This window comes from Brachycentrus maculatus, unplaced genomic scaffold (assembly GCF_059751285.1).
Source record: "Brachycentrus maculatus isolate JH-2025_06_01 unplaced genomic scaffold, ASM5975128v1 h1tg000223l, whole genome shotgun sequence".
NCBI lineage: Eukaryota > Metazoa > Arthropoda > Insecta > Trichoptera > Brachycentridae > Brachycentrus > Brachycentrus maculatus.
Window position 1 is genome coordinate 113,710 of NW_028280974.1, and position 17,171 is coordinate 130,880.

Genomic DNA, 17,171 nt, shown 5'->3' on the forward strand with positions numbered 1-17,171 from the left:
AATATCATAAATATCACTAGGTCACATTTGACGTAATTAAATTTTTTCTTAACGGTTTTTGTATTCAAAAAATAATTTTCTTCAAAATTAATATACGGTTTTGAAAAGAAAAAGCAAAGAGTTGAAAAAATGTATAAAAATATATTTTCAATATACTTATGTGCTATTTTTTTTTTCATATAATAGTGTGGTTGTCAATAATGGGTAGAATTGGTGAATGTTACACGTGTGTAAAGTGATCACTTAACTCCCCTACACATACGAACGTACGTGATACGCGTCGTTTTTTTCCGCACCATTGCGGTTACCCTGTGCCGAAAATTAATGCGAGACAGAGAGGGAACACGCTAGCGAAAAAGTGCATCAGTTACGTCCTAAAAGCATCTATTATGGCAAAAAAATCGGTTTTCGTAATTCGGCAAAAAAAAAATCTACAAAATTAACTCAGAAAATAACCTGAAGGTAGGGTGGTTAAACCAGCCTATGACGGTCGTCAGCCCCGTAAATGCCCAGACCTCCATATTCTTTTCATCTTTGATGAGATGTCAAGAAATAACATTTTATTTTTATTTTTTAATTAATGTTTTACTTAGTAAATACCACTATTTCCGGATCATTTTCAAACACCGTATACGGTTAATAAAATTAGTATATAACCACTCACCGAGTGAGTGGTAATATACTAATTTTATTAACATTTTTGTAAAAAAATAAATAAGTAAAAATGACTAACCACAAAGTAAATGCTTTAAATATTAATTATATTGAGAATACCGTACACGGTGTTTGAAAATGTTGCGGAATGCATCGAAACACGTGTCAGTAGATTTTAAGAAATAGTGGTATTTTCCAAGTAAAACATCAAATAAAAATGGAAAGATTTTACCACAAAGTGACTGCCGAATCAATTAATGAAATTTTACTTTTAATTATTTATGTTTGAATCGCGATACTTCTGGCATAGTAACCCCAAAAGTCTCGGTAACCAAAGGGTTAATATACAGATTTGAAAATATATTTATTTGGCTGTTTTTGTTATTTCCACATATAATCATATTATAATTTAGATATTCCTATACATATGTGGAGTTATTATGAGGAAGAACAAAGATATGGGTAACCTTACAGGCCAACAGATAGTATTATTATATAACATCAAAGAAAATTACTTAATGAGAAAAGATAATAGACAAGAATATTCAGAATTACACGTCAAGGCCACGAAAAGACATTCATACATTTGGATAACGTTATTATTTGTTTAGCAAAAGCTAAACTGGCAGTGTACGATGGAGTCCTGGTTCCAACCCTAATCCATGATTTTTGTATATTAAATAAGAAAATTTTGTCTACCTCCGTAGTGTAATGGTCAGTACACTCGACTACCATTCTGGAAGTCCCGGGTTTGATTCCCAGGGGTGGTCAAATGATATAAGTGATTTTTTCACTCTAATATTTATTCAATATTACCCTGGACTCTACCTGAAGCGAAGGGCTGATCACCTTTCCTTCATGTGTTAACGATCAAGATAACATTGCGTTTATATAATGGAGTGCCCTATGCACCACTACGGTATGGATAAAGGTTGAAGAAGAAGATATCAAATAATAAGAATATATTTAATATCTTCTTCCTCAAAAATAGTAAGTAAGAAATATCGACATCCGGAGCATGTGTAAGACGGAGGATATCCTGAGGTGGGGATGACAACGAAGGCGATACTGGAAGGAACATATAAACAGAATGTCAGAAGACAGACTTCCACGTATCGCCCTCCAAGGCAACCCTGAAGGACGCAGACCCCCAGGCAGACCTCCGAAAAGATGGAAAGACAGCTGGGAGTCGACACCCCAAGAGCGACATGCGGAGGCACAAACAGATCCCTAGGATCTACAAAAAGAAGAAGAAAAAGAATAATATATTTTAATGACAAGGAGAGTGTGATAATTTCGACGGCCCCTACGTAAAGTACTCCATCTACAAATCTGTTACTTTACAGGAGAGAGCTTAGAAGATTTTTTCAATGTATTCTTTTTTATTAATTAACGGTTTTATCTGAAATTCTAAACTAGTTTTATTCATTCAAAAACACGATAAAATAATGTATTAAATCGTTTTAAAACTTTATGCTTTATCAAAATTAAGTTGTTAGCGTTTTGGGAGTTCAGTTCATTTCGAAAATTCGATGTAGATAGCGTCTTATACTATACACCTGAAAACTAGGCGTAATTTATTTTATATTTTTTTTTTTGTTTGTTTATATTTGTAGATAGCGGTCAGTTGATAACATACACCAAATATCTTAAAATTGACAAAAATGTAGTTAGAGTACTTTATGTAGGGCACGTCGATTTATGTATTTTACTGATGTAACGTTTTAATTTCAGGTTATTTTTCATCGTGTGTTGTGCGGCGCTGGCGTACGGCTTCCCGCACACCCCCGAAGCCCTGGTCGTGGTGGACACCACGAGCACCAAGGCCCCGCAGGTCAGCAACGCCAACCCCGCGCTGGCGGAGACCACACCCTCCACCAGCACTCCGGCGCCCGCACTCGACCTACCTGACAATACTAAGGTCAGTTTTTTTTTTAAATATCAGCATATTAAATTTTAGTCTCTTTTCATATTAAATTAGCATATTAAATTTTAGTCTCTTTTTTATAGATAACCAGTATAGTTCTTCTCTCATTTTTTCTATATTATGCGTATATTATTTTCAATATTTTTCTATAGAATGCGTATATCGTAGTCATACAGGAGAAAGTGACCAAGTGCATTTTTTTACAAAATGTGATTATTGACTATTTGATATCTTACTAGCTTAATATTGCCCTGAAAAATAATATATTGACTTGTTAAAAATGACTGCATTGATGTTTATTTTCTTACCAAGACACTACTAAGGTCAGTTCCACACAATCAACAGCTAATTGGTTTTCCACATATCGCTCACTCCTTTCAAGAACGTCATAAATCAAAAATCGTCAATTTCCAGTTGTGCGTGTTTTCGGAATGCCCAGAAAATGTACTAGATCCCAGCAAAAGAGGCATATTTTTAAGTTAATATTTACCCGCTGCAGGACAGAAAGGGTTGTTTTTTAATTTTGAAGAAAAGGTATTGTTTAATTATTTTTTTAAATAAACTAGTTATTTTTCAAATGGAGGAAAAACCTTCAGGTTTAACCTAAAAAGATCTGTTGCACAGTAAAAAGTTCAATAAGTGGCTTGATATTTATTTTTAATAAATTGTATTATATTTTTAAACTTTAAAAACGTTATCCTGAAAAATCAAGTTTTTTGATTTATGACGTTCTTGAAAGGAGTGAGCGATATGTATATATTTCATTTAATTTTATTTGGAAATTTAACAGAACATTTACATAAATACATTTACAATAGTAGCATTCCAATTACAAAATTTCACATATCGCTCACCCCTTTCAAGAACGTCATAAATCAAAAATCGTCGATTTTCAGTTGTGCATGTTTTCGGAATGCCCATAAAATGTACTTTATCCCAGCAAAAGTGGCGTATTTTTAACTTAATATTTACCCGCTACAGGGCAGAAAGTGTTGTTTTTGCATTTTTAAGAAATGGTTTTGTTTAATTATTTTTTTAAATTGTCCGCCTCCGTAGTGTAATGGTAAGCACGCTCGGCTACCGTTCTGGAGGTCCCAGGTTCGATTCCCAAGGGGGGTAAAATAAATATAAGTGATTTTTTCACTGTCATATTTATTCAATATTACCCTGGACTGGTACCTGAAGCGGAGGGCTGATCACCTTTCCTTCATGTGTAAACGATAAAGATAACACTGCGTTTATATGACGCAGTGCCTTATACACCATTGGGGTGCGGATGAGGGTTTTATTATTTATTTATTTTTAAATATCCTTAATATTTTTCAAATGGAGAAAAACCTTTAGGTTTTACCTAAAAAGATCTGTTGCACAGTAAAAAGTTTAATAACTGGCTAGTAATTTATTTTTAATATATTGTATTATATTTTTAAACTTTAAAAACGTTCTCCTGAAAAATCAAGTTTTTTTATTCATGACGTTCTTCAAAGGAGAGAGTGATATGTTCTCCATCAGTACTAGACAGAAATACTAAAATCGGTCAATATTTGATAAAAATACTGTTGATTTTGTACACACCTGATAAAAAGCATCATTTTTGCAAAAAGGTCTTAAGCAATTTTAGCACATATAATTATAAAAAAATCTCAGCACTTAAATGGCTAGATATATATTTACGGTTGGTTAAGATGTAAAATAAGTAATTACCCAGTATTACGTATTCTTTATCTTTGTTTTCAAGTGTATTGTTATTTTAGAATAATTATAGATGAAAATAAGCACTAATTTATGTGTGTTATTTGTCTGGTATGCAAATAACCTGTAATTACCTTGAACTTGAGACTCGTGCAGAGCTATTACGTGAAGTTGTTATGTAATTTGTAGAACACTCTACTGTTTTTTCTTTGCTCGTTAGTGCAAAACAGGACTCTTAGATTTTTCATTTAACCCTCCTCTAAATGTGATAATAAAACTTCCAAATACCTCCTGTGTCGTTCTGTACTCCTGGTAGATTCATACCGATACCATTCATCAAACGAGGTTGATTTGGATGATGTAGCAAAGTAATCATCATGCCGCTTTCCACAGGGGTAGGCAGAGAGAATAGAATGCCACACCAATCTGTATTTGCACACAATCTTCGCCTCTTCCACATTCATACATCTTTTCATACACACACGCTGATTATTCTGACTCCTGACCTGACTACTTTCAAGTATTTGAAATATATAATTTTTTTAAACAATATAATGTAATTACAAAAATATCTTATTAAATTGGCAGAAAAATAGATCTGTAAATACCCAGACTTCCATATTCTTCTTCATCCATGTTGAGATGTCAAAAAAAAATTATGTAAAAATTAGTCTTAATTTTTTTTTATTTCTTCATATAATATTAAATTTAATACAAACTATTTTTTACACTTAATTTAATTCATATATATTTACATCTTCTTACAGTATACAAAACATTCATTTTTAAATTCTTTCAGACTCTTTTCATTCTTCATATATTCAGGCATCTCATCATACATTTTCAAACCTATAGGGCTTTTGTGCACTACACAGAATTACACGGAATTTTACCGTCCGGCATGTCAGTTAGCATATAAAACGGATGATTGGCTTGGATTGGCTTGTGCTTTTGTCCATCTTTCTTCGGATCGGTGCTCTTGATCGGTGCGTGAACACGTTGCGCGTAAATTCGATCACGCTAAACTGTCGTAGTCGCTTTCATTTTTCAAAACCAGACGGTAAAATTCTGTATAGTGCATAAGCGGCTTTATACTTTATATAAATTTGCGACTGTTTTTTTTCAAAAATGGCTGTCTCATTTTATCCTTATTTCTAGTACTATGTTTATAATTTTTTTTATTTATAACAACTTTATCAAAACAAAAATTAGGTCATTTATTAATATCACAGAAAAATATTAATATGTGCTTGATTAATTATCAAGTTATCGAGTGAAACATTGTCTTGGGGGTATTTCAAACCCCCTTATTAGGTCTGTGTAGGTTATACATACATATACTCAAAACACGTAATAATGTATTACAATATTGACATTAAATTTTGTTTACATACCATTTAGCATATTTTTTCACATGATAAATATTAAGTAAACAGGACTATTATTGACATCACACCAATTATTGACAATGTTGAGTATTATCTGGTATTAGTAGCAGTGAGTAATATCTTTTTTATGCCATTAAAAAACTGTTTATTTTACCAATGATGAAATTGTCTAAATGCTTCTTATACTTGAATTTAAGGAGATGGACACTTAGTATATCTAATATATTATTAGATTAAAACAAATATTTTTAGCTTTTCCACTTTATTTTTATTTGACCAGCGACCGGGTTTAGTCGTTACCGACATCATCAGACTGGTCAAAATATTGGTTTTAATCTAATAATATATTAAAAATGCAATGCCATCACGAAGTGTCAGTGGATAATATAAAACTTAGTTAATTAATTAAATGATATTGTATTTATAAAATAATTTCCAATATTGTACAACAAATTTGATTTATTTACTACCATTTAGAAGCCAGGTTTTTTCCAGGTTTCAGGTTTGTTTTTCCTAGAGGGTAAAAATATTGTAAATATGGATTGTTTTCATTTTCCCCGGAGGGGAAACAGGGGAGAATTGAATGCCACACCACTCTGTCTTTGCAAACATTCTTCACCTCTTCCACGTTCATGCATCTCCTCATATATACCCGCCGATTATTTCGACTCCTAACCTGACCGCTTTCAAGTATTCGGCATACCTGATTGTGCCAAGTTTTTCTCCGTCTTCCTCTGCTCCTTTTTCCAAATACATTCGCCTCACAAATTTGTTTTACCATTCTTTTCTCGCTCATTCGTTCCACGTGTCCAAACCATCTCAACACACCTTTCTTAACCCTTTTGAGGACATAATAAAAAATATTTTACTTTACACATTTTTATTTCTAGAAATCATTTACAAATAAGTGTAAGTGTAAAAAAAATTTTACTGAAAATTGTGCACACAGATTGATACAATATTTATCCCTCAACAAAATTAAAAATACACATTGTGTGCCTGGTGGTTAGCAACAAAGACCATGTTTTATAAAGTATAAATAAAAGCATTTATTCTTGAAAATATGAAGTAATATATTTATAACACTACTTATTTTTAGTGTTATTATGACTATAACTCACCTGTCATTTTGTTTATTTCGTTCAATAACTTCACAAAATTGATAAACTAAGGTACAGATACCTATAAATATCCTGACATGTGCATATCGCCACAATAAATAGTCTGAAATAAGCTCCAAGACATGATACCAACATGAAATCTATACATGCACTATTTCTGTTATATAGGCAACACATATTGCACTATGGTTTTAACTAGAAACCTGTAGGCACTTAGACAATTTATTTTAAATTTGTAGTTAGCAGCAGTAACCAGTTGTCCTGAAAGGGTTAATTTTATTGATAATGCTTATCTCAGCTTTGCATTCCTTCCTAATTACACTATTCGAACATCTATCATACATCGTTTTGTCGCACATTCTTCTTAGAGATCGCATTTCGACTGCATTTAGTCTACTTTCATCCTTCTTTCATCAATAATAACAGACTGATAAAGACATAGAAAGGAGAGTGAATGCTGGGAACAGAGTGAATGGTGCACTAAAATCAGTTCTAGCAAATAAAAATCTATCAGCGAAAGCTAATCTGGCAGTACACAACGGAGTTCTGGTTCCAACCCTTATGTATGGAAGCGAAGCATGGTGTTGGCAAAAGAAGGATGAAAGCAGACTGAATGCAGTCGAAATGAGATCCCTCAGACGAATGTGTGGCAAAACGATGTTTGATAGATGTTCGAATGATGAAATAAGGAAAGAGTGCAAGGCTGAGATAAGTATTATGGATAAAATTAAGAAAGGTGTTTTGAGATGGTTTGGACATGTGGAACGTATGAGTGAGGAAAGAACGGTTAATCAAATTTATGAGGCGAATGTAGTTGGAAAAAGTAGCAGAGGAAGACAGAGGAAACCTGGCACAATCAGGTATGTCAAACACTTGAAAGCGGCCGGGTCAGGAGTCGTAATAATCGTCGGGTATGTATGAGGTGGTGCAAGAATGTAGAAGAGGCAAAGAATGTTTGCAAAGACAGAGTGGTGTGGGGTTCAATTCTCTCTGCCTACCCATGCGAGGAAGCCGCGTGATGGTTAGTTAGTTTAGTTTTAGAACTAATGTATAATCCCAATAATAACCGGTTTGTCTCATTTCAGCCCAGCAAAGATGCCATGTTGCGCAAGCCGAAGATCACGTCCATGCACGTGGAGAGCAACGTGACCCTCCGCTACGCCAGGACCCTGGTCACCAGCCGCGTCTCCAACCCGGCCACGCGAGCCAACGAGGTCACCTTCAGCGTAGTCATCCCGGAGACGGCCTTCATCACCAGCTTCCACATGTAAGCCGGTCATCACCAGCCTAGCGCAAACTGATATCTTCCGTCAACTCGCAAACTGTCCGAGTTCTCGGTTTGGGCGTGTGGAGCGAATGAGTGAAGAAAGAATAATAATAATAATAATAATAAAACCCTTATCCGCACCCCAATGGCGCATAGGGCACTGTGTCATATAAACGCAGTGTTATCTTGATCGTTTACACATGAAGGAAAGGTGATCAGCCCTCCGCTTCAGGTACCAGTCCATGTTAATATTGAATAAATATTACAGTGAAAAAATCACTTATATTTATTTTACCCCCCTTGGGAATCGAACCCGGGACCTCCAGAACGGTAGCCGAGCGTGCTGACCATTACACTACGGAGGCGGAAGAAAGAATAGTAAAACAAATTTATGAGGTGAATGCAATTGGAACTAGATGGTAGAGGAAGACCAAGGAAAACTTGGCATGAGTTGGTGTGAAAACTTGGATCAAGTATTAAAAATTTTCTTTTTTATTTATTTAATATACATAGTTCAACAACGTCATATATCAAAAATCGTAAATTTTAACTTTTGTATGTTTTCGGAATGCCCAGAAAATGTACCATATCCCAGCGAAAGCGGCATATTTTTAACTTAATATTTACCCGCTACAGGGCAGAAAGTGTTGTTTTAGCATTTTGAAGAAAAGGTATTCTTCAATTATTTTTTTGAATTTACAAAATATTTTTCAAATGAAGATAAAACATCAGGTTTTACCTAAAAAGATCTGCTGAACAGTAAAAAGTTGAATAAGTTGCTTGATATTATTTTTTCAATACATTTTATTATATTTTTAAATTATATCCTGAAAAATCAAGTTTTTTGATATATGACGTTGTTGAAAGGAGTGAGCAATATGTTCTCCATCAATACCAGAAAAAAATACTAAAATCGGTCAATATTTGAGAAAAATATCGTTGGTTTTGTACACACGTAATAAAATGGATTATTTTTGCCAAAAAAGTCTTCAGCAATTTCAGCATACCTGTAAGAAAAAATCTCAGCACTAAAGTGGTTAAATTACCATCTTATTTGTTCCAGGGAAATTGACGGCAAGATTTACGAAGCCTATGTGAAGGAAAAGGCGGAAGCCAAGAAGGTCTACCAGTCGGCTGTCAACAGCGGCATCGCAGCAGCTCATGTTGCCGTACAGTAAGTATTTGTGGGTTGGAATGAAGAGATAAGGCGTAGGACGCTGCAAATCCTGGTCACAGCTGTTGTCAAGAAAAGGCGATTCAGTTTGCTTGGCCATGTACTCCGCATGCCTCCCGAGAGCCGCCATCAATTTCATTCATTTGAAAATGCCATAACTAGACAATTGTCACAAGATTTTTATTTTTATTTTTTTAAAGAAAAGAGAAATGTGTTGTTGGGTATTATATCCAAAATTAAACACGGTTATTGGATTAAATTCTACTTTTATTTACTTATATGATATGTGACGATATGTGATATAAGACATTATCAAACACTCTGTGTATGTCTTAATAAGACGAAACGCGTCACACATCATATATGTAAATAAAAGTAGAATTCAATCCAATAACCGTGTTTAATTTTTGATATATTACCTAACAACTCAATATGGAATTCTTCCAACTGTCTGCAGTTACAATAAATAAGAAATATGTGTGTTTTTATTATTTACACAAATATTTCGATTTGTTACTATTTCTGTGACCCTAAGCCGCTCATTATTTACTATTCATATTTTATAAGTAAGAACAATATTCAATTAACTTGACATTGGCAAAAGCAATGTAAATACATGTGCAACGCCATTCTATATTTTAAAAAAAAAGCGGATCATTATTAGAAATATGTATCAAATTGTGGTAGAGTGGGTTTGAATTGAGAAACTCTGACTTAACACATTAGTTACGGCAATGTTTTGATAAAACTGTATCTTGAGGCGGGCGACATTAGACAGCTGTCCGGAAATATAAAATATGTCAGTGAACTTCATATTTTGAACTTGAGGTTGAACTCGAAAACAATACAAAAACGGTTAAATGGTCTCTAACGTCTCAAAATAAAATCATGTTAGTCCACAAATCACAAAAGTAAAAAAATGTTAAAAACACTAATAAAATATTAGAAAATAACAACACAGTTTAACAACTGCCGAAAACTCAAAATCTGCGAATAATAAATGATTTATGGGCTTTCCCCACACGCGTTTATTGCTTTTTAAGTACCAACTGCCGACTTAAGTAAAGGACAATGATCTTTGTATTTTATTTCATTTTAGGACAAAGAAAAAAACGCACCGTCTGTATCCATTGTTTAAAGTTAATTTGTAACATTTCCTTCAAAACAGATTACGACCATTAGCTATGTTTTGAACCAGTAAATATCAGTATTATTTTTTATATTACAACGACATCTATCCACTACACAACAAAAGCAAAAAGGCCAAGAGATTAGAAGTTTATGATGTGTTTTTTGTATACTAAATTGAAGGTAGCCGAAATGCACAAAAATGTGCACCCCGCCACCACACAAGGTTTCTGAAACGCACAAATATGTGCACACCGTACACAATGTGTTAAGAGTCCGCGACACTAACCAAGGGACCACAACCCGACACAATTGATTTTTATGTGTTTTTTTAAAACAATAAAATACAACTTAGTAGACTTAAAAAATCAGTGTTCGATTTTAACATTTAATAAAATTAAATCTAATAATTCTTGAGGCGATACTGGAATGAACGTACCGAATGTCAGAAGACAGACTTCCACGTATAGCCCTTCAAGGTAACCCTGAAGGACGCAGACCCCCAGGCAGACCTCCGAAAAGATGGAAAGACAGCTGGGAGTCAATATCCCAAGAGCGACATGCGGAGGCACAAACAGATCCCTAGGATCTACAAAAAGAAGAAGAAGAAGAAGAATTCTTGAGTGATAAATTCTAGGCCAAAACACCAACTATCGTTAAATGCATGAGTTTATACATTTTTTTTTTCTTTATTTTAAATTCTTTTGCATTACATGACATAAATTCAAATACAAAAAAATATGAATAAAATATAAATATAAATACAAAAAAAGATCCCACAAAGCCATGGCCTGTGTGTGGGTATACAATATAATTTAGGTCATAGTAAAGGGTATATAAGGGTATAGGTATTATAAGTAGAACTAGAATAATGGTGTTAATATAAAATACAAAAAAAAAATATAATTCTATGATAGCAATGAAGTTACTTAGTTGTGTGATGACTGCAGGGCCCGCGACTCCAACCACTTTACGGTGTCGGTGAACGTGGAGCCGCAGAGCAAGGCCGTGTTCCGGCTGACCTACGAGGAGTTCCTCACGCGGCGCCTGGGGCTCTACAACCTGGTGATGAACATCAACCCGGGCCAGCTGCTGGACGACCTGGCGGTGGACGTGCGCATTCGCGAGAGCGCCCCCATTACCGAACTCTTCGTGCCGCAGATGAGGACCGGGAACGAGGTGGATGCTGAGCCCAGCGATGCCCGTAAGTGTCCCGATTCCTCTTCTTTCTGTATTATCATGTCCATAAGAAAATCGTTCTATGGGAATTAAATATTTCAATAAACTCCCTAAAGAAATTTACAAAATAGAAGATATAAAAATTCTTATGAAAAAAATTAATGCCCCATTTACATATAAATCTTGAAAAAAAAGACTATTTTACCATTAATTATATAAAACATTAAACCTTGAGTGTAAGTCCCTCTCCAAGCACAAGAGCTTAGTCTCTTTTTTGGAGAGGCACAGCGAATCTAAAACTATGAGTTTGCCATATCGCTCACTCCTTTCAAGAACGTCATAAATCAAAAATCGTAAATTTTCAGTTGTGCATGTTTTCGGAATGCCCAGAAAATGTACTATATCCCAGCAAAAGCGGCATATTTTTAACTTAATATTTACCCGCTACAGGGCAGAAAGTGTTGTTTTTGCATTTCGAATAAAATGTATTGTTTAATAATTTTTTTAAATAAACTAAATATTTTTCAAATGGAGAAAAAACCTTCAGGTTTTACCTATAAAAATCTGTTGCACAGTAAAAAGTTCAATTAGTGGCTTGACATTTATTTTTAATACATTTTTATTATATTCTTAAACTTTAAAAACGATCTCCTGAAAAATGAAGTTTTTTGATATGTGACGTTCTTGAAAGGAGTGAGCGACATGGCACCTTACAGGAGCCCAGAGTAAACTTTAAAAATATGAGTCTTTAAAAAAAAATACTTGTGTGGTGTTTTGACTTAAGGAGATTTAAAATTATGAACCAATAACAATTAAATTTATATTTTAAAAGATAGTCCAGTTCACCAATTATAATTAAAGTGAGTTATTATTATCAAAATTATTTTGGTGTTGAATCGATAAAATAAAAAATATCACTTAAGGTTTCTGCTGATATAAATAAAACTTACTCAACTCAACCATTAGGCATGTGGATCGAATGAGTGAAGAAATAATATAAATAGAAAAAACCCTTATCCGCACCCCAATGGTGCATAGGGCACTGCGTCATATAAACTCAGTGTTATCTTGATCGTTTACACATGAAGGAAAGGTGATCAGCCCTCCGCTTCAGGTACCAGTCCAGGGTAATATTGAATAAATATTACAGTGAAAAAATCACTCATATATATTTTACCCCCCCTGGGAATCGAACCCGGATCCTCCAGAACGGTAGCCGAGCATGCTGACCATTACACTACGGAGGCGGACAGAAGAAAAAATAGCAAAATAAATTTATGACGTTCTTGAAAGGAGTGAGCGACATGCAAAACCGTACTTAAAATAAATATTTACTTTTTATTTGACAGGACAACGTTATCAAATGATCTATCAATTTGAATTATTTTGTGTGTGTGTCATATCAGATCCGCCTGATGTTGACTATCGCTTGAGAGTAATTGTCCTTGTCTTGTGCAGCTTTAAACAGCGCCTCGACAGCCTGACCCCCGTCCAATCTCGTATATTCCGGAGCCAGGAGATCTGGCTAATGTTGATAAGTTAGTGGTTTAACTCAATAATATAAATGTTTTCAGATAACGAATACTCCACCCAGATGCTGAGTGAGGATCAGCTGGAAGCCCACATTAATTTTTCACCGAACAAACTGCAACAAGAAGAATTGATGAAGATTTTCAAGGTAAAATTTTTATAGATTTTTTTTTAATTAGATAGATGTAAGTCTGGGCATTTGCAGGGCTTACGATTTTTAAATTAGATAGATGTAAGTCTGGGCATTTGCAGGGCTTACGATTTTTAAATTAGATAGATGTAAGTCTGGGCATTTGCAGGGCTTACGATTTTCAAATTAGATAGATGTAAGTCTGGGCATTTGCAGGGCTTACGATTTTTAAATTAGATAGATGTAAGTCTGGGCATTTGCAAGGCTTACTATCTGTCATAGGCTGTTTTGAGTGATCATGTTTATACTCGCGTAACATTCGCCATTCTACTCGTGATGACAACCACACCTCGAAATTTACCGAAATTATATTTTTGCTAAATATGATATAACAAGCATCATATAACTTCCGAAATATGAGTAGCGTAGTTTTAAATCATGGGTAGAATTGTGAATGTTACTCAAATGTCATCCCATGACAGGTCATAAGCCCTGTAAATACCCAGACGTCATTATTATTTTTGTAATTTAAGTTGTACTTGGTAAATACCACTATTTCTTAACCTTTTAACTGCGTCAACTTTGTATCTGAGAGACGCCCGTACGCGGCGGTATTTCACCGTTTTTAAAATGATTACTTTTATCATGTATTTAGTTAAGAAACGATTTATTTTCCTGAACAAAAGCGTTCAATGGGATTCATTGTACCTTTTTGGTACTCTATAATACACTTGTGTCACATTATTCTTGAAATATATCGTAATATAAACAAATAAGATCATAACATAAATAAATCAAAGCACGCATCGTGTGTCACTCTTACCCACTGGCGATGCGTAGCGTCGAGAGTGAGACAGATATAGGGCATGATAATGGCGCGGACTAATTACCGACCGCAAGAAAAATCAGGGATCTGTTCTTTTATTTATCCTTGTGATGTTACAAATTATTAGTCAGATATTTCAACAGATGTCATAAGGCCAAGGATTGACGTATTATTTTATCCAAAGTTCCACACCATGAAAAAATCCCTCCAAGTTGAACTGAGGTTCGAAACTTGGAGCAATGTAAGAACACATACGGTTATGTCAGCCGCGTATAGGACATGTTTTATGAAAACACATACGGTTATGTGATCCGCGTGGATCCGGTTAAAATCTAATGTGACATGTGTTTCGATGCATTCCGCATATTCTTCTTCATTTATATTGAGATGTCAATAAAAAAAACTATAATACATAGTATAATATGATCTGAACCTAATTGCAATTATTTAAGAAGAAGACGAGGAATATCTTTACAGATTTCAATTCAGGGTCCCAATTCGCTCACTCCTTTCAACAATGTCAAATATCAAAAATCGTAAATTATTAGTTGTGCATGTTTTCGGAATGCCCAGAAAATGTACTATATCCCAGTAAAAGCGGCATATTTTTAACTTAATATTTACCCACTACAGGGCAGAAAGTGTTGTTTTTGCATTTTTAAGAAAACACTTGTTTTTTACTGCTTGAGATATTTTTTTAAATTTTTTTATTTGTTATAGTTTCATTTTTAAGTACAACATGATACAATTTTTAAACATTTATACATATCGCTCACTCCTTTCAAGAACGTCATAAATCAAAAATTGTCAATTTTCAGTTGTGCATGTTTTCGGAATGCCCAGAAAATGTACTATATCCCAGCAAAAGCGGCATATTTTTAACTTAATATTTACCCGCTACAGGGCAGAAAGTGTTATTTTTAAAGAAAAGGTATTATGTAATAATTTTTTTTAAATAAACCAAATATTTTTCAAATGGAGGAAAAACATTCAGGTTTTACCAAAAAAGGTCTGTTGCACAGTAAAAGTTCAATTATTGACTTGATATTTATTTTTAAAACATTTTATTATATATTTAAACTTTAAAAACGATCTCCTGAAAAATCAAGTTTTTTGATATATGACGTTATTGAAAGGAGTGAGAGAATTGTCTTGTAATTTTTTTTCGTATTGATTTCTCTGCCAAAAATGTAAATTTACCCCTATTACTTGAAGATTTTTTGTTACGGTGACTTACAGATTGCATTCTTTGTTTCTAGAAACGAGAGAGTGAGACAACAACACCCAGTAACTTCTATAACCCCTTCCTCTCTATCCCCAAGTCTCCGGCGGAAGAAGAAGGTCTTAAGGGCCAATTTGTGGTGCAGTACGATGTCAACAGAGATCCCAAAGGAGAAATTCTGGTGAGAGAACCAAATATTTAGCATTAACACATTATTGGCGGGCAGTTTTTTTATCAACCCGTACCGTAATTGTGGAAGTCCTCACCAAAGCGTTACATTTCCATTTTAAATGATTTTAAGTAATAAGGAATTCTAGCTTGTAAAATTCTTACCTTTTGGTGCGATTTAATTAATTTATTTATTGAACGGCTAAAGCCTTTAACATATTACATATACATATACAGTATTCTTTACATCTTACCAATAGATGTCTCTAGTGAAGTTCTAGTGATTCATGAACAAGGTTCCTAAATTGGTTCATATATATAGAACTTCCAAGAATTTGAGTAGTGTGGTTGTCAATAATGGGTAGAATTGGTGAATGTTACACGTGTGTAAAGTGATCACTTAAACCAGCCTATGACGGTCGTAAGCCCCGTAAATGCCCAGACTTCCATATTCTTCTTCATCTTTGATGAGATGTCAAAAAATAATACATATACAGTATCTTATATAAAAATACACTAATGAATACAGTAATAGAGGAACAAAAAGTCATGAACATAAAATAATTATAAAATAACAAATAGTAAGCACTGGTAAATACACGTCTCTTTCACACACTATCAGCGAGCAGCAAGAGAGAGTGAAACACAATGTTTAAATTTATCCATTATGACATGGAGAAGAAATGCTGAGAAAGTACAGACTTCAAGGTGGATAACATATTGATTTAATGATTTCATATTGGTTTAACACAGGATTGGTCACGTTTTGTCGCAACTTTAACTAAGATTGCGATAGAATACAGTAAACAGAACAGATTTGCATTTAAAAGATTTTTTGTGTAATATTGGAAATGTAGCTTTTTGGTGATGACTAACACCACAATTAGTATACTAATTAGGGTCATATACTAATCACTAGCTACTGCGAACCCTACTTCGATCTGTACAATGTTTTTTGGCTCGCGCTCTACCAAAGTAAGTAAATAGAATGCTTATTAGCATCTCCTGCTCTTTACCAACAGTATATAAAAGACGCTTTTAAGCATTTCGATTCCCAGGGGGGGCAAAAATAGATATTACTGATTGACTCTATATTTATTTATAATAATCCTGGACTGGTCCCTGAAGCGCAGGAGTGCCTTGCCTTTGTGTAAGTAACGATCAAGATAACACTGTGTCAATACGATGCAGTGCCCTATGCACCATTGGGCGCAGATAAGGGTTAGATGATGATGATGAACATTTTAAGAATATCCTCATACTCGATTGCCGCTCTATGTCCCAACGTTTTCCAGCTGAACGACGGGTATTTCGTTCACTTCTTTGCGCCCAAGGACCTGAAGCCGCTCAACAAGCACGTGATCTTTGTGCTGGACGTGTCAGGCTCCATGCTCGGCCGCAAGATCGCGCAGCTCAAGGAGGCCATGAACTCCATCCTGCAGGACCTCCGCGTCGGAGACTACTTCAGCATCATCGACTTCAGCTACAGTGCCAATGTGAGTACCATTAAATTGCTTTGCGTATCATACATGTGAGTACCATCAAATGGCTTTGTTGTATCATACATGTGAGTACCATCAAATGGCGTTGTATCATACATGTGAGTACCATCAAATGGCTTTGTTGTATCATACATGTGAGTACCATCAAATGGCTTTGTTGTATCATACATGTGAGTACCATCAAATCACTTTGCTGTATCATACACGGCGACCTATTGCCAACAACTGATATATACAGCACATTCGTTTGAAACATTGTAACA

The 17,171-nt window shown here is 34.5% G+C and overlaps 1 protein-coding gene across 10 annotated transcripts in view; it reads left to right on the top strand.

Annotated features, from left to right (window-relative positions):
- The window catches only part of LOC148306828 (inter-alpha-trypsin inhibitor heavy chain H4-like), a 63,602-nt gene that overhangs the window by 10,530 nt on the left and 35,901 nt on the right, over positions 1-17,171 (top strand). For all 10 annotated transcript variants that reach the window (XM_088264311.1, XM_088264313.1, XM_088264312.1 and 7 more), the window contains exons 2-8: positions 2,389-2,575; positions 7,868-8,049; positions 9,113-9,223; positions 11,302-11,555; positions 13,105-13,208; positions 15,276-15,419; positions 16,702-16,902. In XM_088264311.1, the coding sequence (XP_088120437.1) occupies positions 2,389-2,575; positions 7,868-8,049; positions 9,113-9,223; positions 11,302-11,555; positions 13,105-13,208; positions 15,276-15,419; positions 16,702-16,902 (1,183 nt within the window). The remainder of the gene's footprint in view (positions 1-2,388; positions 2,576-7,867; positions 8,050-9,112; positions 9,224-11,301; positions 11,556-13,104; positions 13,209-15,275; positions 15,420-16,701; positions 16,903-17,171) is intronic.